General features: G+C 42.9%; 1 protein-coding gene and 2 non-coding genes across 5 annotated transcripts in view; 2 read left to right on the forward strand and 1 right to left on the reverse strand.

The window, feature by feature from the left end:
• The window catches only part of arhgef10 (Rho guanine nucleotide exchange factor (GEF) 10), a 39,655-nt gene that overhangs the window by 6,938 nt on the left and 5,245 nt on the right, over positions 1–27,472 (forward strand). For 2 of the 3 annotated variants that reach the window (XM_058615367.1, XM_058615366.1), the window contains 25 exons: positions 3,595–3,921; positions 4,678–5,031; positions 5,745–5,781; positions 5,917–6,005; positions 6,305–6,361; positions 6,677–6,864; positions 7,568–7,684; positions 8,237–8,348; positions 8,459–8,571; positions 8,666–8,743; positions 8,830–9,009; positions 9,522–9,638; positions 9,736–9,828; positions 10,385–10,555; positions 11,254–11,399; positions 11,800–11,984; positions 15,720–15,835; positions 16,304–16,431; positions 18,147–18,247; positions 18,434–18,555; positions 19,580–19,666; positions 20,351–20,577; positions 21,267–21,424; positions 23,576–23,718; positions 24,900–25,074. In XM_058615367.1, coding sequence (XP_058471350.1) covers positions 3,595–3,921; positions 4,678–5,031; positions 5,745–5,781; positions 5,917–6,005; positions 6,305–6,361; positions 6,677–6,864; positions 7,568–7,684; positions 8,237–8,348; positions 8,459–8,571; positions 8,666–8,743; positions 8,830–9,009; positions 9,522–9,638; positions 9,736–9,828; positions 10,385–10,555; positions 11,254–11,399; positions 11,800–11,984; positions 15,720–15,835; positions 16,304–16,431; positions 18,147–18,247; positions 18,434–18,555; positions 19,580–19,666; positions 20,351–20,577; positions 21,267–21,424; positions 23,576–23,718; positions 24,900–25,074 — 3,621 coding nt within the window. The remainder of the gene's footprint in view (positions 1–3,594; positions 3,922–4,677; positions 5,032–5,744; positions 5,782–5,916; positions 6,006–6,304; positions 6,362–6,676; positions 6,865–7,567; positions 7,685–8,236; positions 8,349–8,458; positions 8,572–8,665; positions 8,744–8,829; positions 9,010–9,521; positions 9,639–9,735; positions 9,829–10,384; positions 10,556–11,253; positions 11,400–11,799; positions 11,985–15,719; positions 15,836–16,303; positions 16,432–18,146; positions 18,248–18,433; positions 18,556–19,579; positions 19,667–20,350; positions 20,578–21,266; positions 21,425–23,575; positions 23,719–24,899; positions 25,075–27,472) is intronic. The other variant, XM_058615368.1, reaches the window with a different exon arrangement.
• Positions 2,191–2,263, reverse strand: trnaf-gaa (transfer RNA phenylalanine (anticodon GAA)). Its single transcript has one exon. It is a non-coding gene; the product is annotated as a tRNA-Phe (tRNA).
• Positions 19,366–19,439, forward strand: trnai-aau (transfer RNA isoleucine (anticodon AAU)). Its single transcript has one exon. It is a non-coding gene; the product is annotated as a tRNA-Ile (tRNA).

Consider the following 27,472-nt stretch of genomic DNA (forward strand, 5'->3'; position numbering starts at 1 on the left):
GTTTAAGTACTATCATGTTGTTCTCAATAGATTTGCAGATACTCAAGATACATTTTGCTCTATTTGATTTTTATGTGTTCTGAGTTTGAAGAGTTGCACCATTGGTGTCTGCGGCTAGTATCTGTAGGTCATCACTCCCTGGAGGTCTGCAGAAGCTGGACAATATGAGTAAACAACACGGATTCCTCTCCTCTGCTCCTTCACTGCTGTGGAGTGTGTGGGCAGGGAGTAAGGCGGGTGAAATGTGCTGTGCTGCTGTGAATACCAGACAATGTGGCTCAGTATTAGACTTGCACACTGCTGCAGTGCACACACACACACACACACACACACACAGCTTGGGGGGATAGACACACGGGCCAGAGAAATGCTTCGTTCGTCCCCTGCTGCCCAGTCACTTGCTTTGTTGCCGGGGTGACGCCGGAGCGGATTGTATCCCAGTGACTCATTTCAGAGGAGCATTATGTGGCCGTGTGGAGATAAACCCGCGGAACAGAATCCATATTGTCACCATGAATCGACAATGGTAACCGCAGCTAGGCCGAGGTTTGCGTGTGTCCAGTGTACGTTCACACTCACACAGTGCAGATATCGTGACACGATACTTGTACTCGTGCATTTTCACACGGGAAGAAAGACTCAAACTCCTCCCAAGTCACGACGTATCAGACATAACTTTTTGTTGTATTAAGTAGCGGTGGGGGGGGGGGGGGTCGATACAGTGAAATATCGTGATATTTTGTGGGGTGATATATCACTTTAGAGCAGGGGTGTCAAACTCATTTTTGTTCAGGGGCCACATGTAGCACAATTTGATCTCAAGTGGGCCAAACCAGTAAAAATAGTAAAATAATAGCACAATAACTTATGACCAACAAGATCTCCTTTGTTTTTTCATTTTTGTTTTACATTTAATGAAGGATATTTTTACAAAACATGAAATTTCTTGAGAAATATAAGTGCAATTTCAACAATATCATGCCTAAATTTACTATTTACACATCACACTGGATCTATAAAGGCACAAACATTTAGTCACAGGTATCTGGAAGGGAAAATTTTGCATCTGACATTACGTTTAGATTGGAATTGTAGTGTGAATTTTAACAAATTCATCCTGTGGGCCGGATTGGACTCTCTGGCGGGCCAGTTCTGGCCCCCGGGCCGTATGTTTGACACCCCTGCTTTAGAGTATCTAATTATTTTTACTGATGTTGCAAATAAACATTCTGTGGATAAGCATAAACAAGTGTATTGCCATATATGATTTTGCAAATATAAGTATATCGCGATAATATCGCATTGTGACCTGAATATCGCGATGCTATCGTATCATTGTTTCTCTGGGTCTTAAACATGCAGGAAGTAACTGCCATAGAAGGGAAAGAGGAAGGTGTGAATATGTCTGTGTTGTGTTTTCAGAGGCCGGTGCTTGTTTTTATGAGTGAAATCCAAAATTGACACTGATTTGATAAAATTGGTATCAAAAAAGTATCGTTCTGGAATTGGTATCGAAGTGTAGTTTGAGCCTTGAGTTAGTTTCTAGGTCATCATCTGTCCATATCCACTCAAACCCCGGTCCTTCCCTGTTGTTGCACAGTCCCGTGTTTCCCGTTGAGTGCAGACTCGGACAAGTATTGGCAAAGGATCTACATTCCACCCCAGTCCTGGAGTTACCACAGGCTGTTAGTCAGCTAACTGTGCCTTATCTCTGTGGGCCCACACCATTCATTACTGCACAGATGGAAAGCGACGGATAACATCTGTAAGTCCACTCTTGCCCTTTTACACCTGTCTTTTCTTGCATATTTAGCCATGTGTGCAGATGGACACGGGGTCACGGCGGCGACCTGAAGCGTTAGTCACGGACCCTTTCCTCAGACACTGACTACAGAGGAAAAGAAGTACCTGTCAGAGCCTGAGGGACTTTCACTGGTGATTTAGAGCAGACTGCATTGTTTTGAGGGACTTCAAAGTTTTGGGGGGGGGGTTTTTGCTTAAGGGAATATGTTTCCCCTGAACATAAAAGTACTTTATCACTTAGCCACAGTGACACAGGTTGTTGCGACAGTGAATGTGGTACAGAAACAGTACGAGCTCAACTTTAGTTCACTTCAGCGAGGCAGAAAGTTGCACGTTAAACATATCAGGATGTGTCCAAATCAACAAGGGATCGGAAGAGGTTAAAAGTGCCGAAACCCGGGATTGAACCAGGGACCTTCAGATCTTCAGTCTGACGCTCTCCCAACTGAGCTATTTCGGCTGGTGGAGCTCTAGTGAATCATGTCGCTGAGTCATAGTGGAAATGAATTGAATTGAATGGAATTTTTCTGTTTTCTTTGGGAAAATGCGCAGGATATGAGAGTAAGAGTTTAGACTAAAGCCAACACAATAAAGCTGGGTCAACTAATGAACGTGCATGCAAAGAATTCATGGTATGCCTCTGAGGAAAATAGAATAAGGTTCTCAAAGGGTTAAAGAAACCTCCCTTTAATGATTCACCAGTATTTTCTTACTGACTTAAAGCCGAAACGCTGTCTTCTTTAATCTCTGCACGTTGAGCTTCTTGATGCCAAAACATGAAACCAGCTGATGAGAGTTTAGCCGGTGCTTTCCTAACCCTCTGTGTTGTCAGATCAGAAATAATGCTCAAACTCGGGCCGTACCACCGTTTTCTGAGGGGAGTGTCGGCCTCTCTTTCCTGCCGGCGGCCTAATTACAGCGTGAAAACTGGAAGTTTCATTGGTTGCTCCCTTCCTGTCCTCTGCCAAGTGAACGTAAAGCCTTTTGAGTACTTGCTGATATTATACAGTATCTTGTAGCTGAGCCCTGACATTGTTTTTCTTGTGGGGGGGGTGAATCCTTGACGGTAACATTTCTGTAAGAAAACATACTGCAGAAGCGCACCCCACCCTTAATTATAAGTCTACATATGCCGCAGTCTTTCAACTTTCACAGCCAAAGACCCAGAACAGCCACCCACAGTGTATATTTTAACAGTCTCTAAAGTAGTCGTTGAGTAAAATAATAGGATTATTTAAAGTTTTCTCCGTCTAATTTGTATGTTTTTTGTAAAAAACACTTTGGACTTTAAATGTAACCGTTATAATTCTACTCTGTGACTAAACTTAAGCTGTTTTCACAACTAATCCTTAAGTTACTCACTGATTTAATTGTAATTGTATCCAGGGCTGCAACTAACGATTCTTTTCATAATCCATTAATCTCTCGATTATTCTGGATTAATCTTGTTTTGTCCAGAAAATGTCGATCGGTGTTTTTAAAACGTGGAAATAATCATGTTCTCAAATGTCTTGTTTTGATGATTTCTTTGTTACATGGAGCAAAGAAAGCAGAAAATACTCACATGTAAGAAGCCGAAACATCAGAAAACCTAATAGTAATGAGAAGGAAAAAAAAACTTTAATTTGATTAATCAATTATCAAAATAGTTGACAATGTTTTTGACACTCTAGATTTAAATTGTGGTGAAATAACTGTAGAGATAACCAGCTCATTATGTCATTTACTTTATCATCGTCTTTTATGGATCAGTGATAGAATCCAGAATCTGAATCCTATCTCTGTCTTCAGTGTTGGCAGACGGCGTCGCGTTTGCAGATGAAGACGAGGGGGAAGCCTTCGACTTTGACGACAGCGGCGATGACGTCGGCGAGGCAGACCACCCGCCCCCTGCACTCCCGGCTCCTCCAGTCCCAATCGACAATCTGGAGACCAGTGTCCCCGAACCCGACCCCCCGGTGCCTTCCCCCACATTCGACACAGCTCCACTGTCAACAGTTAAAACAAACGGAACAACAGCAGAAGGAGAAGGGACATCTGCTGCTGACACAGAGGCAGATTTACCACTACCTCCACCTCCTCTCGACGAAGACACAGAGACAGATCCTGGAACAACAGGTGTGTGGAGTGAGTGTATATGAGCTGGTTTTAGTCTTTCCTCAGTCCAGTATCTGGACACTGGCTACCTTGTTAATGCAGCGTGTTCAGCGCGGGCCAGAGTCGGGCTGTTAAGTGGGGCAGTGTGTCTTTCTCCCGACGCCTTGTATCTCTGGCTGCCTGGTGCTGGAGGTCTGGCTTTTATCACAGAGAGTTGTGATAGCAGCAGCAGCAACAGCAGGAGGCGGGGAAAGGGGGCGGGGACAGGAGTGGTTTGCATCAAATGAGCATAAAATATGTTAATAACATCATTTCAAACAGCAAATCAGAAGATTTTTCTATTGTTTATTCTACGTTCTGTGCCATTTTTAAAAAAAATATGAATACATACATGTTAGAAACGCCTCAGACGACAGAGTTCTCATCTTTGAGTCGCATTATAAAAAACAATATTTTGTGGGCAACTCATGCAATAATGCTCCATCATGTTTAAAATTTACAACAATGCTAAATTGAAAGTTGATTTTTGATTTTTTTTATAAAATGTGTATATATGAGTCAAAACACAATTTCATACTTTCCCTCAAATTATTCAACTATATTAACAACTTTGACTTTTTTATTTTAGAACATGACCTAACATGAATGAGGCATGGACATAAATCCAGTCTCTGTTTGTATTATGTCTGAAGTTTGTCAATAATCAATTTCATCATTTCCTGTGTAACTTCACACTATAATAACTGAATATAAATGAACATTTCTCTAACTCTACAGGCATTGAAGACCAGGCTCCATCCATGGATGACCCTCTCCTTCCCCACACTGTCCCCAGGACGTCCTCTCGAGGCAAAGTCAACCCCTACTCTGTAATTGACATCACTCCTCTGCAGCTGCAGCCGGTCGAGCCGCACCACGGAGCCCCCACGCCATCTTCCACCTCTTCACCACCAGTGGAGCCCAGGGAAGGAGAGGAGGAGGCCCAGGTTATCCGTACCAGTCCTGTCGGCAGCACCTCGGGGTACTCTGTCCCAGTGCCTTGTGGGTATGCGACCCCTTCTGGAGTGCCACTCATCACGCCGGCTTACACCACGCCTGTCATCATTCGACACCTCTCCATGGACGAGGACGGTAATGCAGAGCCTGCAGAAAGGGGGGGAAATGATAGGATTATGTCGGAGTTATAATGTGTTAAAAGTTCTGTACTGAACCGACTTGCCCTCTGACCTTTGTTCCAACGAATCTGAATCTAGCCAGGGCCTCTTCTTCCTGTCAGTCCTCACCTCGCTCCTCTCATTTCCTGTCACTGCTCTACTTTATCACTCAGAACAATTTAAAAAAAACAACGTGACATTCCCACAGGTCTCTAAGCTCTTCTTTTTATTGTGTTCTCTTTTGTAAATTCTGTACTTCCAGGAAAATTCTCCTCATTTTTCACAGGCTATGACATGTCAGTGCCGCCTGGGACGTTTGCCTCCTTTGGTCTTTCACTTGTTTTTCCTAAGGCCTTGCCACGAGGAAGTGGGGGACTAAATTTAGCCATCCCCCAAAAGATCTGTGTTGGCTGTGTGAGGATTTTCTGGTTTCCCCTTAAAACACTGCAGTAAGAAGTGTCCAAAAGCCTGTGGCCTCTGGCACTCTGACTGAGTCTGATTACACAGTAATTATCTCACCGAGGTCACACTGAAGCACGTAGTTTTGTGTGAAAATGCAGAGAATTGTAGGAATTGTAGGAAGCGTGGAATCATCAGTGACATCTGGTGGTGGGACATGAGATTATGAATTCTTAAAGCTTTGATTCAGAAGAGTCTTCACTATTCACAACGTTTATTTTCCTCCTTCAGTCACTGTGGTTGCGACGGGGAACGCCTCCGTCGACAGGTATGAGACCGCCTCAACATGGCTTCTGCAGTATTTTAAAGAGTTATATGATTGTTGTAACGATTCACATTTAATTTAATATAATATAGACTTGTTTTTATTGTAGAGTTCAATGTTTGTTTCCACATGTTTTAGTGTTTTTAGTGAAGAGAATCCACCTATCCGAGAAGAGGATGTTTTGGCTAAATGGGCATCAGATCCTGCCAACACTGCATGGATGGAAAGTAAGGAATGACTTCCAAAATCTCTCTTGTGTGTGTGTGCGTGTGTGTGATATCCACTAAACATCTGCATGCTTGCTTCTGCACAGGCCGTGTCTTCCTTCAGTCTTTTTCTTTTCTGTCTTTTGATGATGCTGAATTCCCAGACACTTCCTTCCCTGTTCTTTTGAGGAAGCGGGGACTTGTGTGTGTGTGTGTGCGTGCGTGCCCGTCTTTTTAGGTCCCACTCACATTACATCCTGTTTGCAGTGTCATCAAAGAAATCCCGCAGTGCCTCCACTGAACCTGTGTTCTCTCATCAGATCCAGACGAGGTGATTTACGATGACGTACCCAGAGAGAACTCTGACTCCAACACAGGTTTGGGACGTTTCTTAATTTGTCACAAATGCAGTTTTTTCTCGATGTCGTAAGTGCCTTTTACTTTCGATTCTCTATTTTCTTGCTGGTTTCCAATTTATTTATACGACCTTTTGTGTTCCGTTTTTGTTCAAGGTGTAAACAGAATAACCTCGTGTGTTAATTCTGCTTATTCTGCTTATATGCAGAACGTGAATGAAGGCGTCTAACATTCGATACGATGAAACGATACAGTGTTTCAATGATTTTAGAAACAGTTTTCAGTGGTTTAAAGCTACAGTACGCACTACAGTCTGTTGCTGTGTCGCCCCGCAGATCCAGATGAGATGATCTACGATGATGTGGAGCTCGGCGAGGAGGGCGGCTGCGGTAGCTCCCTCGACAACGGATGGAGCTCCAGCGAGTTCGAGAGCTACGACGAGGCCAGCGACGGGGAGGGCCCCCCCGAGAACGGCCTGCCCCACGCCTTCATGAGGGGGAAGCCGCCCCAGAAGAAGACACATGTGCGTAACAGTCACCCTTCCCATTTCTGTGTCAGCATACTGTCCATGTGTGGGCAGGCGCACGACAACAGTGAGATAAAGAATTAAACGAAAGAATTTGTCATATTTGCCACTGTAGATTCTGTTTTCTCTTGTACACGCCACATATCCACTCCTGTATAGACTGAGTTTATTTGTTTATATGAAGATTTACTTCATTGTGGCTATAGAGAGGTGGCTGCAGTCCCTTTTTGTTCTCCATTTGTTTTTAACTGCACCACAGCCAGTCATTAATAGAGAGATGCTAATTGCTGTAGGTGTAGAGAAAGGTGAAAACTCTCTTTCACATTATTTTATTCTGGCTTTTGTTTTGATAAATGTGTGGCCCATTGTCAAATTATCAAAATAAAAATTGGAAAAATTCAAACAAAAATAGGTACAGAAATGTATCGTGGTGCGTCAGAATCGGTCCCTGTTGTAATTTTCTATTTCAATTATACAGATTATAACTGTTTATGAAGCTCAGATCATGTGATGGCATGCCCTCTGCTAATGTTTATCTCGTTAATTACTCTCTTATTTGTCTGGGTTATTATTCCATAGGAAGTGTTTGTTGGACAGCAGCGTAGCGACAGACGTTAAAGTGTTTGTTTGCAGCTACCTGATGACTCCGAAAAGCCATAATAATGATAACCAGTAACGCTTGCTTTGCTCTCTTATTTAGCTCTCTCAAGATCTGACTCGCTTGAAAGAACACTATGAGAAAAAGATGAAAGATCTAATGGCAAATACAGTGGGAACGGTAGAGCTGCAGCAGCTAAAACAGAAACACGAGCAGAAGGTAAACCACCTGAGGCTCAACTCACCTCACCTCGCCTCACCAAACTAGTCCTGACCCCATAACTCTGCGTCTCGCTAACCACTCTGGTGTTTTGACACTTCCATGTCACGGTCCCTTCATGTTCCTGATGTGAATGATGACTTGAGGTGGTTGTGGTGCTTGTGGTGGTGGTGGTGGTGTTTGGTTCTGGTGATGGAGATGCATCGATCTGTCTCATTATATGTTTTATGCCCCTGAGGTTATTTGTTTTATTATGATTTTGACAGTTCCTACATTTAAGATTTAGGGAAATTCTGTTTTATTAGAACTAGTGATTTGAATTTAATATCGTTTTACATTTTTTGTAAAATAGACTTCATCTATTTTTAAAAATTCCATCTTCTGATCAGCTCCGGTCTCCCGTATCACATGATGGACCATTCATCCCTGCTTTTACACCTTGTCCGTCCTGCTCGCCTTACTCAGTGTCAACCATAGGTCTAGACTTCACCCCTGAACCTCTGAAAGCTTTGTGTTATTTTTGTGTCATTGTGTGTTTTTGTCTCATCCAAGATGCAAAAGCTGGTGAAGGCGGCAAAGGACGGCACCAAAGACGGACTTGAGAAAACCAAAGCTGCGGTGAAAAAGGGACGCTCTTTCATCAAAACCAAGTCGTTCTGTCACGGTGTGTAGTCTGCAGAAGAAGAAGAAGAAGCTCAGGTCATCTGTTTGTGTTTATCTGTGCAGGATGTCCGTGTTTATTCACGTCTGCTCTCTCCTCTTAATCTCTTACAGAGAGGAAATCGGCCTGTTTTGAAGATGAGGAGTCTGAACTCTTCATCGAAGTGGATTGTTTTAACGTGGAGCCGGTGTTGTGTGTAGCACCGAGTGGTCTTTCACAGCAGCAGGTTAACGAACGCGTCCATCAACTTTAACCCTTTTTTCCATGTGCTCTTGGTTTTTAAGAAAAATGCACTAAAGATGTTATTTTTCCCTCTGCAGCTGGTGAGGAGATGTATACTGGGATCTATTTTGGAGAGTGAGAAGAACTATCTCGATGCACTGAAGAGGATATTAGAGGTACGGAGTCTGCAGCTGCAGCTAGTGTCCGACTGGCTTTTTTTTGAAGTATTTGTTATTACAGTTCACCTTGTCTGCTTCATCAGCAATACGAAAAGCCGCTGTCCCAGCTCGAGCCGAGGCTGCTGAGCGACAGGAAGCTGAAGATGACGTTCTACCGCGTGCGTGAGATCCTGCAGTGCCACTCCCTGTTCCAGATCGCCCTGGCGAGCCGCGTGGCTGAGTGGGACAGCCTGGAGATGATCGGGGACGTCTTTGTTGCGTCGGTAAGCCGCGGCTGTCATTTTAAGGCCTATTTAAACTTTATTAACAGAGGATTCGCTGCATTAGCTCTGGTGTGTGTGAGTCCAGCTGTTTACAGATGAGTTTAACGCGTGGTTGAACCTCCGTACTCCTCGACTTAACTTCTCTGTCAAAAAACAAACAAAACAAAAGGGCAGTTTCAGTGTTGTTTACTGCCCTCTCTTACCTCGCACTTCCCACTCCATCATAAAAATACAAAACTCACACACATGGAACTTATTTATATTTATATTCCCCGTCCATGTACAATAAAATATAATGAGACTTTTACAACTTCAACTATAAACATTTCCCATGTGCTGTTTATTTGGCTCGTCATGCGGACATCTGTGTAGAACTAAATAAAGGAGTCCGATAGTCATCCAGGGCTTTGAACCAGAAATGTAGAAAGAACAACATCAACAACGCAAAAACAACACAAAGGCCTCGTGTTACGGCTAATTATCATTCAATGTTTGTCTGTGTTTCTCCTCAGTTTTCAAAGTCGATGGTGCTGGACGCCTACAGTGAATATGTGAACAACTTCAGCAATGCAATGGCGGTAGTGAGGAAGACGTGCGCGTCCAAACCTGCCTTCTTGGAGTTCCTCAAGGTTGGACAGTGTTTCCTTACATTATCTTGCACGTATTTATTCTGTTTTCCATTCGTTGTGTTTTAATGTCGACGTATGCCCATGCTCTCGTGTGCAGCATCGTCAGGAAACGAGCAGCGACAGGATGACCTTATATGGCCTGATGATGAAACCTATCCAGAGGTTCCCACAGTTCATTCTGCTTCTTCAGGTACAGTGGACTTTTATATTTCAAGCTCCTTTTGTGCAGTACGTGTATTCACCAGCAGAGGGAGAGCTATACACATAAGTCTTTCCAAGTGTTTACTTCATGAGAAAGTGCTCTGAAATCTCTCTAATTCCTGCTTTCATTTGGCCCTGTGTCTTTTAAACACTGATGTGTTTTTCTTTTTAAGAATATACATGTGCACCAGTGGCTTATTGGCCATCAATATTTGCCATTTATTTAACCTTTATTTATCCAGGGAATCCCATTTAGTTTGAAATCTCTAATGAAGGATGCCTGGACAAAATAGCTTACTATTCACACAAATTAGAATAAGACATAAACACATATAAAATACAGACAACAACAGTTTAAATTGGAAGGAGAGACAGTAAAACAGCTGTAGTTTTCTATTTTTAAAGGACCTTCAGTATATTATAACATCTTTATTGGTCATCAGGCGTGTGTATTGTGTCGTTTTTCTATTCTAGTAACGACACTATCGACTCCTTATTCAACAAGTGACTAAATAATGTGTAACTGGCCTTTGCCTCCTCATCAGGACATGCTGAAGAACACACCGGCGGGTCACGCCGACCGCCTGCCCCTCCAGATGGCCCTGACTGAACTGGAGACACTGGCGGAGAAGCTCAACGAAAAGAAGAGGGAAGCCGACCAGCGCTGCGAGATCCGTCACATCGCGAAGGCCATGAACGAACGCTACCTCAACAAGGTCTGCAAGGTTTTCCTCGTGCGCCTCCGACATACACGACATACTGGAGGAGAAAATGCTCTGGGATGTGTGATGGTTTTAGCATATGCTGTGGCATTTCTCTGTGTCCCAGAGTGGGCGGCCGTCGGGCACTTGAGCCTCACATTTTCTACCGACTCTTCTCCTCCTGCACGGCCCTTATTTTTAGCCCATTGCTTTAGCACGACATGTGCACAGAAGCACCAGCGTTCACCGAGGTATAATTATTTGTCTAAGTGCAGCCGCCCACACTGGCATCTGTGTGCAGACGTGTTTACAGGATACCCCACGTTGGGCAGAGTTTTGTTCCTCGTGGCCTTTAATTGGTCAGAGTCACTGTTGAAAGCCAGGGATTATTATATGCTATCCAGAATGGGTGGTTTCACAGTAGCAAGTGACGGGAAACAAGGGGGGGGGGGGGGTGGTTAAGCAAGATGACACATTGTTTCCTTGATACCCAGAATGATTGTATTTAGTTTTTACCGGTGAGGTTATTTCCTTAATAAAGTCTCTTAATAAAAATGACAAACTCCAAACTGTACAATGACGTCGGATAGCAGCTGGACCTCAAAGCAAGGTGGACTCCGAGTCCGGCTGCTTCCGACTCGATGGATAAGTATGGGGATCTGCACAGATACACTGACATCGCATCGATCCTGCCCCCCCCCCCCCCCCCCCAGCTTCTGAGCAACGGCAGTCGCTACCTGATTCGCTCGGACGACATGGTGGAGACGGTCTACAACGAACGCGGCGAAATGATCAAAACCAAGGAGCGCCGCCTCTTCCTGCTCAACGATGTGCTCATGTGCGCCACACCCAATATCCGGTAAGAGTCTCTCTCTCTCTCTCTCTCTTGTTATTAGATGCCATATCCTTTAATCATTTTGCCATTTTGTGCTTTTTAAAACGTGCTTTTTGCCCACATGGTGGTTACTGCGTGGATACCTTTGCCTGACATTAAGGGAAAAAGTCACTCTCACTGTGTGTAGCCGTGTCCTTTGGGTAACTTCTGACCACATACTGTCTCTGTGACTTGAGTTCTGATTCCCCAGCTGTTCAGCTTTTGTCCTTTAATTGAGACACACTCAGTGGGCACCACATACTGAATCTGGGGCATAAGTCTTCTATTGTTTCCTGTCCTAAGTATTTTTGCAATCACACTATCTGTACAAACAAGCATGCCAACACCATGACTAACTTGTCGTCTCTCCTTTGGCACCGTGCAGGTGTCAGGACGGCAGCGGGAGCGTCAGCGGGAACGCTCCGCTCGACCAGAAGTTCCTTCTCAAGTGGAGCGTCCCTCTGAGCTTCGTGGAGGCGCTGGAGTTTGGGTCCAGCGAGGACATGGCCGACAACAGCCGCTACTCGGGACCTCATTCCGGGGAGAAGGTGGTCATCAACGCTAAACCAAGTAGGAAAACATGGTGTCTCACTCTGTTCTGAGTTGTCTGTCTGTCTGTCTGTCTGTTAAGATAGCTTACCTGATTAGATTACCTGAAGTCTGTAGAGCTAATGATTATTTTCATAATCGATTAATCTGTCGACTATTTTCTTGAATAATGGATTGATCACTTGGTCCATAAAATATCAAAAAACCTTAAAAAATGTTGATCGGTGTTTGTCAAACCTGGAAAGGATGATGTTCTCAAATGTCTTGTCTTGTCCACAAACCAAAATGATTGACTTCTAATGATTTCTTTGTTATGTGGAGCATAAGAAGCTTAAGAAGAAGCTTAAACAATCGGAAATCTTGCTTTAATCATTAAAAAAATCATCATTTAAACCGATTAATCAATTATCAAAATAGTTGTCGATTAATTTAGAAAGCGATTAATAATCAATTAATTGTTTCAGCTGTACTTGTCTGGTTAATGAAGTTCTCTGTGGCACATTGAACAACTGGAGCCATAGATTTGCACCATTTTAATGAGCTGTATATAAACACATAGAATAACTTAATGGTTGTTTCCTGCCTGATTTTGAGCAGATATTTCTAAGATGGCGTAAATCCTGCACAGACGTTGTATTTCTTTCCTCCTGCAGTCTGCAGTCTGCCGGCTGCCAAGTCCAATGATTTCAGTCTTTCCACTGGGTTCTCCTCCGTCACAAACAGCTGCTCAGCCACTTAAGAAAAAGTTCACATCACACAAACAAGAAAGCCTGAACCAGAGTGTATGATTTTGTGGTCCCAGCACTGCAGATTTTATTCTGGGACCTAGATTTTTCTCTGTGTGTGTGTGTGTGTGTGTGTGTGTGGTTGTGCCGAGGTAACTGGAGTGCACATAGCTGGGCTGGTGACTGCTTTAATACTCTGGTTTTCCCGGGTTTGTCAAAGGTGATGTGTGTTCAAGCCGAGGTCAGAGGACCACTCTCTCGGTTGCCGTTGGAAATGGACTTGAATTCTCGCCTGCTTTTTTACTCATATGCAGCTCAGTCGTTTGCTGCCATGTGTCACATTTATCTCATAATAAACCATGTGTTTAGGCCAATGAGCCAAGCAGGTAATTCATCTTTCATTACCACATGACACCATGACGAATATTACTATAAGGATAAGAAGATATCTATGATCTCCATTGTGTATCTTTTACTTTTTTAAATGGCGTACAGTTAAATTACAGCCTTTAATTAATTGTTCAGCATCTCTGTCCAATTATTAAAAAGTAACAACTGTAGATTAAATTATGGCATAATGCTATTGTATTCATACTAATTTGGAATAACATGAAGAAGATTGTCCACACACAGTAGATATTTGACAAAACTCAACCTCTCGTCTTCTTCTTATTCTGAAAATATCAGGTTCCACACTCTCTTGTCCTCCACTGCTTTTACATAGTGAATTATTATTATTATTCTGCTCCCTTTACTTTCATTTAAGCCACATCTGATGTGTGTGTGTGTGTGTGTGTCTAGTCCGTGGATCCTTCACACATGTAACAGATGGCAGAGACTGTGAAACATCTGCTCTGGTTTTCCAAGTTCTTCCTGCAGCAAACAGGTTCACTGCCTGTTATAGGTGATGCGATGATACAAGTGTATGTGCGGCAAAGAAATAAAAAAAAAACAGTTTATTGAATTAGATGTTCTTGAATTGTATTATTAAGTGACATGGACCAACTCCAGTGCTTCAAAAAGAACTGAATTGTTGTTTTAGTCAGCAATAATAGACCTTCACATGGTTCCCTTGCTCTAATTGAGCTATTTTCAAACCAGCTTCGCTATGTGTGTGTGTGTGTAAGTGTGTGTTTGCACATACAAATGTGTCCTTTGTCCAGGAACCTTTAACAAGTCCAAACCTTTTGTTTGCCAAAAATATCTCAGTGATCAGCCTGTGAGTAGGCCGAATGAAAAGACTCTCCAGCATATGATGATGTCACCTCTCGCTCTGGTTAGTTCATCTCTTCTCAGCGCAGCGTAGCAATCAGACCACCGTGCAGACCGAGCATTTGTGAAGTTACATTTTCCTGCTGCTCAAAACGACCAGTCATGTCTTTAGTAGACACTGTGTGTCGTAACTGCTGTGGGATGGCTGGCCTGCTTCTGAAGATGCTCCTATGCTCCCTGTGCTGTGTTGTGAGAAAAAGCCTTGGCGTTTGGCAGCGTCACAAAGAGCCATTCATGAAGTTGGATGTGGCTTCTTGAAAAAGGGGGGGTAACACAGTCATGCCAATCTCGTCTGTGGGAATAGTAATAATCTAGCGCTGGTTTCAGTTTGATTTCTCGTTACGTGTGCAATTACACACCGGTAATAGAGAGACAATTGTACTTTATCGATTCATATGATGATATATTAGCTTCATTTATTCAAGGAGAGACAAGGAAACACACAGAATCAAAGTAAACTCCAATTTGATTCGATGTACAGGTTTTAATAAATCTCCTACAAGTCTTAACATTGCGCTGCTGTATCTGTGTTTGCTCATAACATGGAGGCTTAACTCAGCATTTCTGCCCTGACCTGAATTCATCCCCCTCTGCTAAGACCAGGGAGCCGAAAACCTCGAGTAGACAACAACAGATTAGTGCAGACGTCTCTTTCAATCTTAGGAAAATAAACATAGATGTGGCTGTGATTTGAGCCACTGATTTACCACACCAGTGAAACCCCATTTCATCCATCCGTTCAACAATGCAGCTTAACGTTCGACCGTCGTGAGCTGAGTGTGCGGAGCAGCGAGGCCGACGGAGCGTTTCTCAATCTGTGAGCGGCCTCCTGTTTACAAACCGGACAGGGAGACCGACCACCTACAAATACGTTACCAGGGGTAAAGTTTCCCCTGAATGCCCCGTCAGCGAGACCTTCAAGAGAGGACCCCGGGTTAGGGTTGCCATGGTTTTGGAGCGCCAGACAGACTTAGTGAGCATTGTATGAAAAGAAGAGGAGGAGGAGGAGGAGGAGGAGGAGGAGAAAGTAGAAGGGCAGAAGCAAACACAGCTGAAGGTGCCAAAGTATTTCTCCCCATATTCTGTATATATATATATATATATATATATATATATATATATATATATATATATATACACACTCACAATTTGTTCATATTTAAAAGTCACAAACTACAGTTTTTTTATTTGTTTGTTTTACTGCCCAGCACGGGTTTAAATTCAAGAGTCCTATTCTTGTTAATTGGTGTTTTTCTTTTTTTCTTTTTTTCTTTTTTTAATCAAATGACCTCAGTTATTTGACGGTTGGCAGGTGCAACCGATGGGCCGGCCCCTATTCTGTGCTTTCTGTGTGGCCCTCTGCATCATTATCTTCACCGCTTTATGTATGTGTATGTGTGTGTGAGGGACAGAGCGTGAGAGAGACAGAGAGAGAGAGACTCGTGTCCTGACAGAATTTTGACGAGCCTGTTCTGAACTGCAGAACTGTTTTTTGGTCTGTACACACAGAGCTCGCCATTGTTTCCCTTTAGCAACAGAGTAACGGCTGAGATCACTGAACTGTTCATGTGGCTCGTACGATTTATCACTGGCAACGAGGCAAAGACCCCCGAGCACACCTATAGTACATACAGCAGTGTATGGTTTGAAATGGTTGTAACTTTAAATTGTTTTATCAGCCATCAGGAGAGAAAGAGTGTTAGGTAGAGAATCTAAAATCCTAATGATGTTTTGTGTGTGTGTGTGTGTTTCTGTGTAGACAAACTGTACATGGGCCCGGGTCAGCTGTACCAAGATCTGCAGAACCTAATCCATGACCTCAGCCTGGTCAACCAGATCTCCAGCATGATCAGCAGCCTCAAAGGAAACTACCAGGTATTGTACAACTATACTCTCTAAGCTCAAGCCCTGAGCAGTTAGTTTTTAGAAGGAACAACTCAACTATTTTTCATTGTTTTGCTCCTATCGTGTCTATAAGGGCGGGTTCAGCTCTGCAGACATGTCGTGTTTAAGCTGTGGCATTTAAAAACATGGGTAATTTGAAGTCTCCTAAAATCTTGAATGTCATGAGGCCACACACGCTCACTCATGCACGCACACACACACACACACACACTTGCCTGCCTGAAGTGCTGCGTTGGATGTTTTGTTTGCAGAGCACAGCACAGAGTGTTTGAGAGTGTTTTTGTGCTGCGTTGGTGACTCTGTCAGGAACCTGCTGCAGCAGCTTACATGCAGTTCTGCGTGTCACATCTCGTGTGGTTTTCATTTTATTGTCTTCATTGATGACAGTGTGACACGTGATGACACACACTTTTCCATGATCTCCCGTTCCGTCTTCAGAACGTGAACCCCACAGTGGCCCAGGACTGGGTGTCGGGTCTTCAGAGGCTGATCCTGAAAAAGGAGGAAGAGATCAGGGCGGCTGACCGCTGTCGGATCCAGCTCCAGCTGCCTGGCAAACAAGACAAGTCTGTTTTTTTTTTTTTACACATATTTCTGTAACCTTTACTACCTCCTTATACAGACAGCACATGCAACACAGTTTCTCGTCTCACCCTCTTTTTGTTTATCTAAGGTTTGTCTTTATTCCTTTATTTTACTCCTTGTACATCTAGAGCAGGGGGGGGGTCAAACTCAAATGACCTGGGGCCCAATGAGCGTCTAGTCTGGTCAAGAAGGGGCCCAAGCTTAAAATCAAAACACAATATTCCATCATGACGTCGTAATTAAGATATTCTTGATTGAATTTCAAAGTAAAAGTGCTTGTTTTGATGTATATTTCACAATAAAATCATATTTATGACGCAAATTGAATCTATTAATATCAAAAACAGACATTTAATTAAAATTACATAAATGATACTGTAAGTAAAACAGCAAACAAGCTTATTTATATATGTAATTGAATTGAATATTGTATGTAATACAGTTCGGCCGCACACTGTGTTTAAAAGAAGCTGTGGTCATGGGTCATGTTTTCAGTATAATGTGATATTAAGTGGTGGGCCACGTGTAATTGATTAGGGGGGCCGCATGTGGCCATGGGCCGCCAGTTTGACACCTCTGATTTAGAGCTTTAGGAGAGAGTAGCAAGTTTGGATAAACATCCAACGATCTTATCTGAGGCATGAATCTCTGGAAAGGGAATCCAGCGCTGGACACAAGCACCGCTGTCACATAGTTACTCACACTCTTATAACATGGATATATGATGTCGCCCTGTGGGTGAACCTTGTTTTGGCTTTGTCACATTCCCTCTCGTTCCCATCCTCACTCCCGCTGCATTTAGCCGGCGAGATTATCGACGGCTAAGTTTAGAAACACAGCTGCGCCTCCATTATTCCTTCCACTGATCCTTCAGTTGCAAAACACACACACTTATACAATAAAAACACACACACAGCGTCTGCTGATAGATGCAGTAATTGACATTGACGTCGTATCGCACTCCTGTCGCAGTCTGTCTACTCGGTCAGCAGTGAATTGACTTTTCAGAAGCTGGAAATGCAGCAGGTGTGTAATGAACATGTCGTAAGTGTTGATACAGCATCAATTATTCAGTGAAGTGATGTCTAGTTTATTAACTCACTCTGCATTAAAGCTCTATGCCATGTTACCATCGTTAAAAACGTTCAACTTATCTTCTTTCTTTCTTTTTCTAACCCTTTAACACCGAGCGTATCGCAGACGACGGTTTCTGAACGCTGAGAAGTTGCACTTCAAAGCGAGTGTGTAGTTATTACGGTAATTTCCCTCGCGCTCTTTCAGGAAGCCGGCGAATCAGCGTCTTTGTCGCCAGAGAGGAGCGAGTTGGAAAAATGCCTGTTTTTACACATTGAGACAAAAATTAAACCAAACTTTATTTTAAATATGTGTTATACTGTATTCTTCCTTTTAAATTTTTAATACATCATTTTAACATGCAGTAAATTGTAAATAACTGCCAGATATTGAAAGTTATTCTGGAAAAAAGGGCAAAAGCACTTACTCACAGGACATTTAAACTGACATGTTAAAATAAGTCTTTTTTCATGTGTTGTCACTATTCTGCCCTCCTTTCTATGATCCACAACAGTCTGTGAACACTGGACAGCACCTGGTGCTTTGTCCATGTTTTTAATTACTCTTATTTGTATGAATGTGAATTGTTTTCACGTTGTTTTTGTCCCTCCTCTGTTGCCAGGTCGGGTAAAGCCACTTACTTCAGCGCCGTGTTCAACACTCTGAGCCCAGCAGTCAAACAGTCGTGGATCAGTAACCTGCAGATGGCCAAACTGGCTCTAGGTACTGTACTCTGCCTCATTATCCTCCTCTTCCTCCAAGTTACACAGTTAGTTGTTAGGAACATGCATTTACTGTAACTGTCGCGTGTGATTAAACAACTCTCTTGATGTTTTAAAAACCCTTCACTGCATGCTGCGCGTTCCTGAATGAATACTTAAGTGTGTGTGTGTGTGTGTTACACTTTAGAAGAGGACAACCTACAGGGCTGGTTCTTTGCAGAAGACGATGGGAATCAGATGAAGAAGCAGAAACACCCTCTCCTGCTGCGACAGATGCCTGTGGTCATGTCAAAACTACAGGAGTTCAAGGTGAGACTTTTTTGTTTTTTAATTAATGAATTAAACTAGTTGACTGTCCATATTTCTGATCAGGGAATTTTATTTAGATGTCGAGCATGTCACTAGAAAGCTGTAGCTGTAGCTGAGGCCAGTGGTAGTAACACTGAGTAAGACCTTGCACATGCAGTAATGTCGCTGTCAGTGATTTAATGCTTGCACCGTGTAAATCGCAGCAGGAGCAGACGACAGTTCAAATACAGTTCACACAATCTATACTGTATATGCAGCCTCCCTGACACGTGTTAGAGGGGAAATCGCAGATGTCACTCACTACTGTCCTTGTGCCAGTATGCGAGCACTTGTGCAGAATTGATTTAATGAAGGAAGTGTGTCCGTTACTGCTTTGTCAGGGTGCAAATCGCCCCCTTTCAGCTTGTTAGTATTTGGCAGTTTCCAGTTTAGCAGGCACCTAGTTGTCCTCCTGCCGTTCACTGACTTAAAAATATATATATAACATAGCTTCTTCTTTTATTTCTGGGTATTAGTCAGGGGTTGAGGAACTGTAGCAGCATCCAGATCGTATACATGCAGTAGTAAGAAGCTCAACTCCCAATTACTCCAATTATTCTCTGGGTGTGTTAGTTCAACTTTCAGAAACTGGATTCATACAGTTATAGTCAGTTTTTTTAATACATAATGTTATGTATTAACGGTGGCTTTCTTCAGGACAATGCACCCTGAAACTGAAAAAGATTAATTAAATTCAGCAATCACTCATTAGTTTATTTGTCGTTACATCTGTTGCTTGTTTTTTTTGTGTGACTTTTCTGTGACATCACAGGCCGGTTAGCTCAGTTGGTTAGAGCGTGGTGCTAATAACGCCAAGGTCGCGGGTTCGATCCCCGTACGGGCCATGTGGTTTTGAGTCATAGTTTGACTTTGAGGTAAATGTCACTTAAATATACGACGTATCATATATCACCACTAAAAATGAGAGTCGTGAACTTCCTTTAATAAAGCTGAACCTCATGGAGATTGTTCTGCTGTGTGCCAGGTGGAGTGTGCCGTTCATAACCCAGAGCCCCATGTCAACACTGAGAGCACGGCAGACACTCCCATTGTGGGCCATGGATGTGTCTGGGTAAGTTGTTTTTTTTTGTTTTTGTGTTATTTTTTTTTAAATCCTATTTAAATATGTGCAGAAAAACAACCTTTTCCCATGGTTTCTAGTAATGTGGGTCTCTTCCACCCAGAGGGAGAGCTAAATAACGTCAACTTTGAAATCTGAGTCTTGGATGAGAATATTGTTTTTAAACTGTGTTGAGTGGCGTTAACAAGTGTTCATTGCTGTGGTTTTTGTAGTCGCAGCTAACACTGTTACTATTTAACACTTGGCTCTCATTAAGCCTTCAGTTCTTATGTTTTCCTTTAACAAAATGGGTTAGCAGAGCAGATGGCACATTGATGCTGTTTATTTATTAATGTGTCTAATGTGCGTGTGAGCGAGACCATAAGAGTTGAGTAGTTATGTCTTTGGTATTTTAAGTTTTTCTCAAAATACACAGTGAATTTCGTCCATTAGGGAAAACCTCACATCTGTTAAAGACATAAACAGAATCTTCAGCTGGTTATTCTTACGCTGAGGTGATAGACATCGCTGAAGTACGTTAAACCCCATGGGGACATTTTTAAATTGTTAGATGTAAGTTATTTTAAATATAATTAAATGTTGAAATATTTTCCTTTGTCATTAAGTTTCCTGTTTGTTCTTTCATGCATTATATCAGGCGCATGTTCACTCACATTTTGCATCATTTTTGACCAGGTTGCAAGTTGCACCAATCAGATGGGCCAGATAGCGATCGTGGCCATGCAGAACTCCAGCCCTAAAGTGACCGAGTGTTTCAACGTGGAGTCCCGAATCCTGTGCATGACCTTCGTCCCGCCTGAGCTACCTCAGGAAAATGGCGAGAAGGTTCCGGAAAACGACAACGTCCCTGCTGCAAAGGCCAGCGACACTCCCAGTGTCTGTCTGGGCATGGAGGATGGCAGGTACACATGCTTATACTGTACATAAGTCACCATTTATGAAGAGATGGTCTTTAAATTGTTATTCTTGTAAGAGTGGTAAATCTCTGGTCCCCAACATAAAAGAACAAGTAGAAGATCGTCGGACGCACTAACTTAAATGGGTCATAATGCCATTTTGAATTTAGTAGTATCAATTTTCTGTGTCCAATAGCAACTGAATGAAACCCAACATCCCCCATGTTTTATTTATAGTGCACAAACCAGGTCAGAGTCGTTCACTGATAAAACCGACCAATATAAGCATTGATTTGTGACTATATACATTAGGTCTGCACACGTAAGCACTAAACGACCAACATCACAATATTCTAATTCACAAACAGTGCAGTTATTCAATATAGAAGAGTATTTTAATGAATTGCTTCAGGGCTGCAGAGATTCCCTGAATTCCCTGAGTTTTTAAAAGCAGAAATGACCGTTCCTAAAATCACGATCACAGAATGAGAAGAAAAAACAAACACAGGGATTAGATTCTATTATAACATGCAATATTTAATGTATACCAATACTAAAATGCAACTACTGCTCTACTGTCCTTAGAATACAGAAAATATGTACTTTCCTATTTAATATTAGGGAGTTATTTATGATAAACATGTATGTCAAAGTCACATTCTTTATCACTAATGACATTTTCCTGATCCGTTCAGCATCATCGTGTATAAAAGCAGCCAGCGCTTCAAGAAAGTACGTCTGCAGCATTTCTTCACACCAGACAAGTCCACTGTTACCAGCCTGGTCTATAAGAAGCCCTGTCTGTACGCCGGCCTGGTCAGCGGCTCTGTGGTGGTGTACTCCAGATCACAAGGTGTGTGTGTTCATTCTCTTAAACCGTTGTAATGTAAGTGGTTACACGTTCAAGTGGAAAGGTATGACTTGGGCCCTGAGAGCCAGAGGCTCAGTGTGTTCAGGGGTGTCCTCTGATGTGTGCCGAGGTTCTGTTTCCATTTGCTCTGTTGTCTTGGAGAAGCCGATGTTAGTAGTGACCTAGTTAATGTTTTTTTTCCTCGTAGCGGAGGAAAGTCTGTCACGTCTTCGATTTTCTTCCATTTCTTATTAGCTTTCATAGCCGTGCAAACAAAAGGTGGTTGCACCTCTTTTTTTATTCTCTCTCCGTCTCTGTGGGATTCTTCTCCTTGTCACATTGTGTGTTGTGGCAAAAATGAGTTCATGTTTTTTTAAACAGAATCTGAGAGCGAGTGAAACCCAGAATGAAAGAATATAAATAATGGCCCGAGGACAGAGAGACGGTAGGAAAACTCCTCCCTCCCCAGTTTGCCTGGAAGAAACCTGAAGTACATGCAACCGTTCAGGAATGTTCCATTGAACGCTCCTCACACCTTGTTTGGATGCACCTCTTTTTCTCAGTGGTACAGTGTAACGTCACCTGTGGCCTCTTTTCGTCATTCATGTTGCACTGTGGATGATTCATGACTCATCCTGCACAGTTTGGCAGAGGAAGTGAGCCGTGCACAGCATGACTGTACAACACAGTGTCACAGCGGCTCTATTAGCATCATAAACTCCACCCACAGACGGTTTTACCTCGTAGAGGAGGACGCCTGGCGGATAACTTTCTGTGTTTCTGAGTGATTGTTCCTCTGCTGATGGCAGCACGTTCTTGTTCTGTCATGCTTGCTGTTTCACGCCATTTCCTCTGTGACTTGTATGAGAGGCAGGCGGCGATTTGGCAAAGGTCACAAGTCACGGACAGACGCTCGGAGCATAAAATCCGTTGTGTTGTTCATCATAACTCTGTGTTTCCCTCCTGACAATATTACTGTATAGAAGATACAGTCATTTCAGATTAGGAATTAGAGCTGCAACAATTATTCAGTTAGTTAATCAAAACAATGTGAATATTGTTGGATTTCTTTGGTCCAGAGAATAAACTGAACATCTTTGAGGTTAGGATTAATCAAGAGATTACTCAACAATGACAGTAATGTAGTAAGACATTTGCAGTCCTACTAGCAATAAATGAGGGGCTGCTTTTTATGAGCTTTTATTAGTTAGGTTTACTACATGTGCTTCTCTTGAACACCCACACACGTTTGCTGCAGGAATGCCTCAGTTAAAAAGTGAGATACTGTATGTGGGCTGACATCTTATGTAAGTCTCGAATTTGGCAGTTTTTCTTCTTATTTTCTCTTTCTCTTAGTTGCTCTTCCTTTTATTCTCTCTCTCTCATGTGCATTCACCTGTACGGGATGATTATTACAACAGCAATACAAATGGTATCGCTTGAATGCTAGATAATCCCACACAGCTCCTACTGGGTGAGGGTTAGGGTTGTGGGATTGCTCTTTTCTCTACAGTACAGTCATTACTGTACTGTACTTCTGAAAGAACACCTCTCCCTCTCTCCCTCTCTCTCTCCCTCTCTCTCTCTCTGCGTGGTTTCCTTCAATAGCCGCCTTTGTGCCTTCTCTTAAACAAACAGTACTGGTCAGGCCTCATTCCCTTCCTGGGCTAGATTAGCTAAGGGAATGTGTGTATCTGGAGGAAATGAAGTTCGTATTTGACACAGTTTAAAAAAAAAAAAGAGTAAAAACTCTCTTTGACTCTCATTTTATGGCAGCAATGATCCAAATCTAAACCACAACGGGTGCAGGAATGTAACGTGCTGATACGTATGAAGACACAGCATGTTGTGTGTGTCTCTGCAGCAGAGCTGGCACCGTCGGTGCCGAAGCGTGTGTAGGAGGTGTGTGTGGGATCACTTGTGACTAAAGCCTCGCATGTAGCTCATCTATATTCATAGTGAAGGCTGTGAGAACCATCAATGGCCACTTCTAAATGCAGATGACCTTTCACAGACGATATCCATAAAGACAGAGCGAGTGTTACGCTTGATCTTTTGCCTAAACAATTGTTTAGGGTTTACTTACTGAAACTAATAGAGGTGATGTCACTGTGTTATTTTGTCAAATAAAAATGTTTCATTTCTCTTTTGCAGACGGCTTGTGGAACTGTGACAAACCCAAGGTGTTGAAGCTCGGAGTCCTCCCCATCAAGACCATGCTGGCAGTGGAGGATCACCTCTGGGCTTCGTCGGGTGGCCAGGTCTTCATCGTCAGCTCCCACACACATTCTGTGGAGGTATAAAGCCGAGCTCTGCCAAGCACTGTAAAAAAAAAAAAAATGCTATAAACAACCGTGTCCTCTTATCTGTGCATCTGTCCCCGTCTCGCAGTGTAAATCATGCAGGAAATATGTATATGAGTTTGTCTAGTCGGTGGGAAAATCACAGTCTACAGGTTGTTTTGAAGTGAATGTGTTCAGTATTTTAGTTTCAGAGACAGAGATGTGACTTTATAGAAAGATTTAGTGTCAATACCCGATTGTTTTTCTGTTTTATTTAACCAGGAAAATCCCATTGAGATTAAGAACCTGTTTTTCCAAAAACACAAACAGAAAACAAATAAAAAAAGAATCCAGATTAAATTTAACAAGCACATTATGGAAAACAAGTGCATACTGTGGAGTCAGCAAATGATCTTGTGATTGACGACGCTGACTAACGTTTCCTCTCAATGTTTCCTTTTCCTGTATCCTTGAGTATGAATTTGATTCCTAATCTGTGTGTGTGTGTTCTGCCCTGGGTCCAGGAATAGTAACGTCCCTGTGACATGCACTCGCTCATAATCTGCTCAGCCTCATTAAGCTCATTAAGTTGGACCACCTGCCTGTCCTCTCACTCTGTCACAGCTTGTCCATGGTGGTGACGACCGAGAGCTAAACATGTAGCAATGAACCAAGTATGGCCGGATTATTCATCGTATGTAGATTATAAGGGTGTACAAGACATAACGTCTACGTATCTTCCTCCTACGTTGTCACATCTTATCAGAGCTTGTGTACTGAGGTACGTGAATGGACTCTCCTTATCCAAACATAACTCCACCTACTCATGGAGCAGTTTGGTGAGATTATGTAACTCGTGGTGGTGGTGATGGGAAAAAAAGCTACTACTTTATTGGTTTCCATGCACACACACACTGAAGAACGATATGATGCACACATTTCCAAGTATTGTAAATTAAAACCAAATAATGAGCGTTGTTCTAAATAAAACCTTCCTGACCTCATATGGAAACAGAACCTCTTTGTAGCCTCTGGAAATGGTGACGTATACTAATGACAATCACAGATTATAATCCCACTGGTTCTAAATTCTATGCACAAAAAAATGAAAAGTTAAAATTCTCTCTTTATACAAAGGAATAGTAGATTATTGACTTTTTGCAACCGTATTCTCACCCTTCCTTCCCCCCGACCAGAGGCAGCTGGAGGTCCACCAGGAAGAGGGCATGGTGGTGTCCCACATGGTGGTGGCCGGCGTAGGCATCTGGATCGCCTTCAGTTCCGGTTCCACGCTTCGCCTTTTCCACACGGAGACGCTGGAGCACCTGCAGGACATTAACATCGCTACACCTGTCCACAATATACTGCCGGGTAAGACGTCATTTATTATTATTTATGTCCTCATTTTTGAAGTGATTAAATCTGGGCATGGTTCACTACTCTGCCTGTGAACTATTTTTCAGAATCAAAGCCTAAATGTCTAAATTCTTTGACTTAATTGCATCCAATCACCAACATTTTCAACACATAAAGTTGCTAATCTCATCCGACATAGAGGGGATAGGCGGGGTCACACCCTGGACAGTTGGTCAGTCCATCACAGGGACAAATTAACACCCACTCTCACACCTACGGTCAATTTTAGAGTGTCCAATTTACCTAATCCCCAAAGGAAGCCGGAGAACCCTGAGAACCCTGAGAAAACCCACACACACACACACACTAACACTGGGAGAACATGCAGACTCCAAACTCCCGGGTCTTCTTGCTGCAAAGATTGTAACATTGGCCTATCAAGATCTGCCTGTTGATACTTTTATGACTTTAGTCCTTTATGTTTTATTTCCACACCCTATTTCCTTGGAAGTCCTTGGTCTGCGTTCAGCCTTGTGATTTTGAAATTCAGTCATTGTGGTCTCCTTTCCTTGGACAAAGGTGTTGTCCTTTTTTTGATTTGTGATCGTCTGTCATTGTCTGGTTAACTGTTCGCTTCTTCCTTCCAGCGTTTGCGGCCGCGCGTCCCGTGAGCTCACGTTTCAAGAATGCCGTCGTACTTGGTGCCTGTCGGTAATTAGCTGTAGTTGTGTAGGTGCTCATCCACGCAGCTGTTGTGATGGCAGGTCTGTCGCGCGCTCTGTCCTCCTCTAAACAGTTGATCTGAACCCTTTCATTAAGTCTCTATTCATAGTCTCGCATAATAAAAGAACGTTTAACCTCCTCGACAAGTTTCCCAGTTGAACTTTGCGAGTTTTGGAGTGAAAATCCAGCCCCAAAGTTTAACACAAATGCATAACAAGATGTCCTTTTGATGAATGACCAGCGAGTGGATTTAATCATGGAGATAACAGTCCTCGCCCACGTGAAACACAAAGATAATGATCATTTAAAAGATATAAACAACACCTTCTCCACTCACAAGTAATTGTTTCGCGCATTTAAATAAAAATAAAAGAGGTTAAAAGAGTGCAGGAGGGCGTGAAGAGTGTTTTTTTTCTTGGTTTACTTTCATCATTCCACTATCTCACCTCTGACGCTGTAAACCCGTCATTAGCAGCTTGTAAATGCAGAGTAGTGTCAGACGTGAGCCAAAATGGCACCATGGCTCCGTCATTTCATCCCAGATGAGTTTCGTTCTAGAGAGTAAATGTTTGTACAACGATACACAACCGAGTGTGTTGCATCATAGCGGCTTTCGGGTCCCTGCTGCTGACCTTCACGCTTTGATTCTGGCTTTGTTTCTATGGCGATGACACTGTATTGTGTACAGTGGGAGGTGAAACAGGAACCGTTTCCTGCCACGTGCGTTTTGGAGCCGGGCATTGTCGAGGTTGAGGATATTCCCGGCGTTCCCGGAGTGAAGTCATCAGAGTAACTTTGGATCTCACAGCAGCTTGACCCAAAAACACATGGTTCTTGATGGGTTTCCTTCACTGCTGAGTAATGCCTACAGCTGTGGCTTTGGTGTTTGTCCAGGACAATTCTTTAGTGTTGACTTCACATTTTTATGTGATTGTTTTTCCTTCGTACACTGTCGAAATCTGCAGTCCGGTTAATGATTGCCCTGCAGTTGCTTCATCTTCAGCGTCATTAGCACTTCTATAATTGGTGTGGAATGCAATGCGTGTATATTTAGTGCCCTGTTATTTACATAAGGCTGCGGCATTAGCACAATATAAAGCTCAAAATGTCTAAAAGAACACATCGATGTTAAGGGTTAAATCCAAACTGCATCAAAGAACCATTTGCACGTGGCCTTGTTGTATCCATGGCTACATTGTTCACGTCGTTTGTGCACCGTCATGTTTCGGACACATTTCTGCAGCTCTGCATTCAAGTTTCCCCTCAGGAAAATGTCTAAATGTAACCATAATCTGGGATTCTCCTCTTTCTGTCTGATGCGAAGTGTTTAGAATTTCAGGAACAGACAGATGTGAATGATAAAGGGGCGGCCTGCTTTGGGACCTCGCTGCGTATGTCGGCTAATAAGATCCATGCGACCGCAGAGGAAGCTGCTTCTGGGACAGACTACCACACATGAAAGCTTTCATCCTCTGGGGCCCCCCCCATTAAGAGCTCACTTCCTCTCTGATAACTGCGCTGGATCTCCAATCTGTCAGTCAGAATTCAAATCAAAAAGGGTTTGTTTGTTTTCTACTGCTGTTGAAGATGTAGTTGCGTTTTATTTCCTGCGTTAAATCCACCTGTGCAGAGCCGTCCCACAGTGCTATAGAAATGTGCCATTTTTGCACAGATTCTGATGTAATTGCAT

This window comes from Solea solea, chromosome 18, assembly GCF_958295425.1.
Source record: "Solea solea chromosome 18, fSolSol10.1, whole genome shotgun sequence".
Classification (NCBI taxonomy): Eukaryota; Metazoa; Chordata; class Actinopteri; order Pleuronectiformes; family Soleidae; genus Solea; species Solea solea.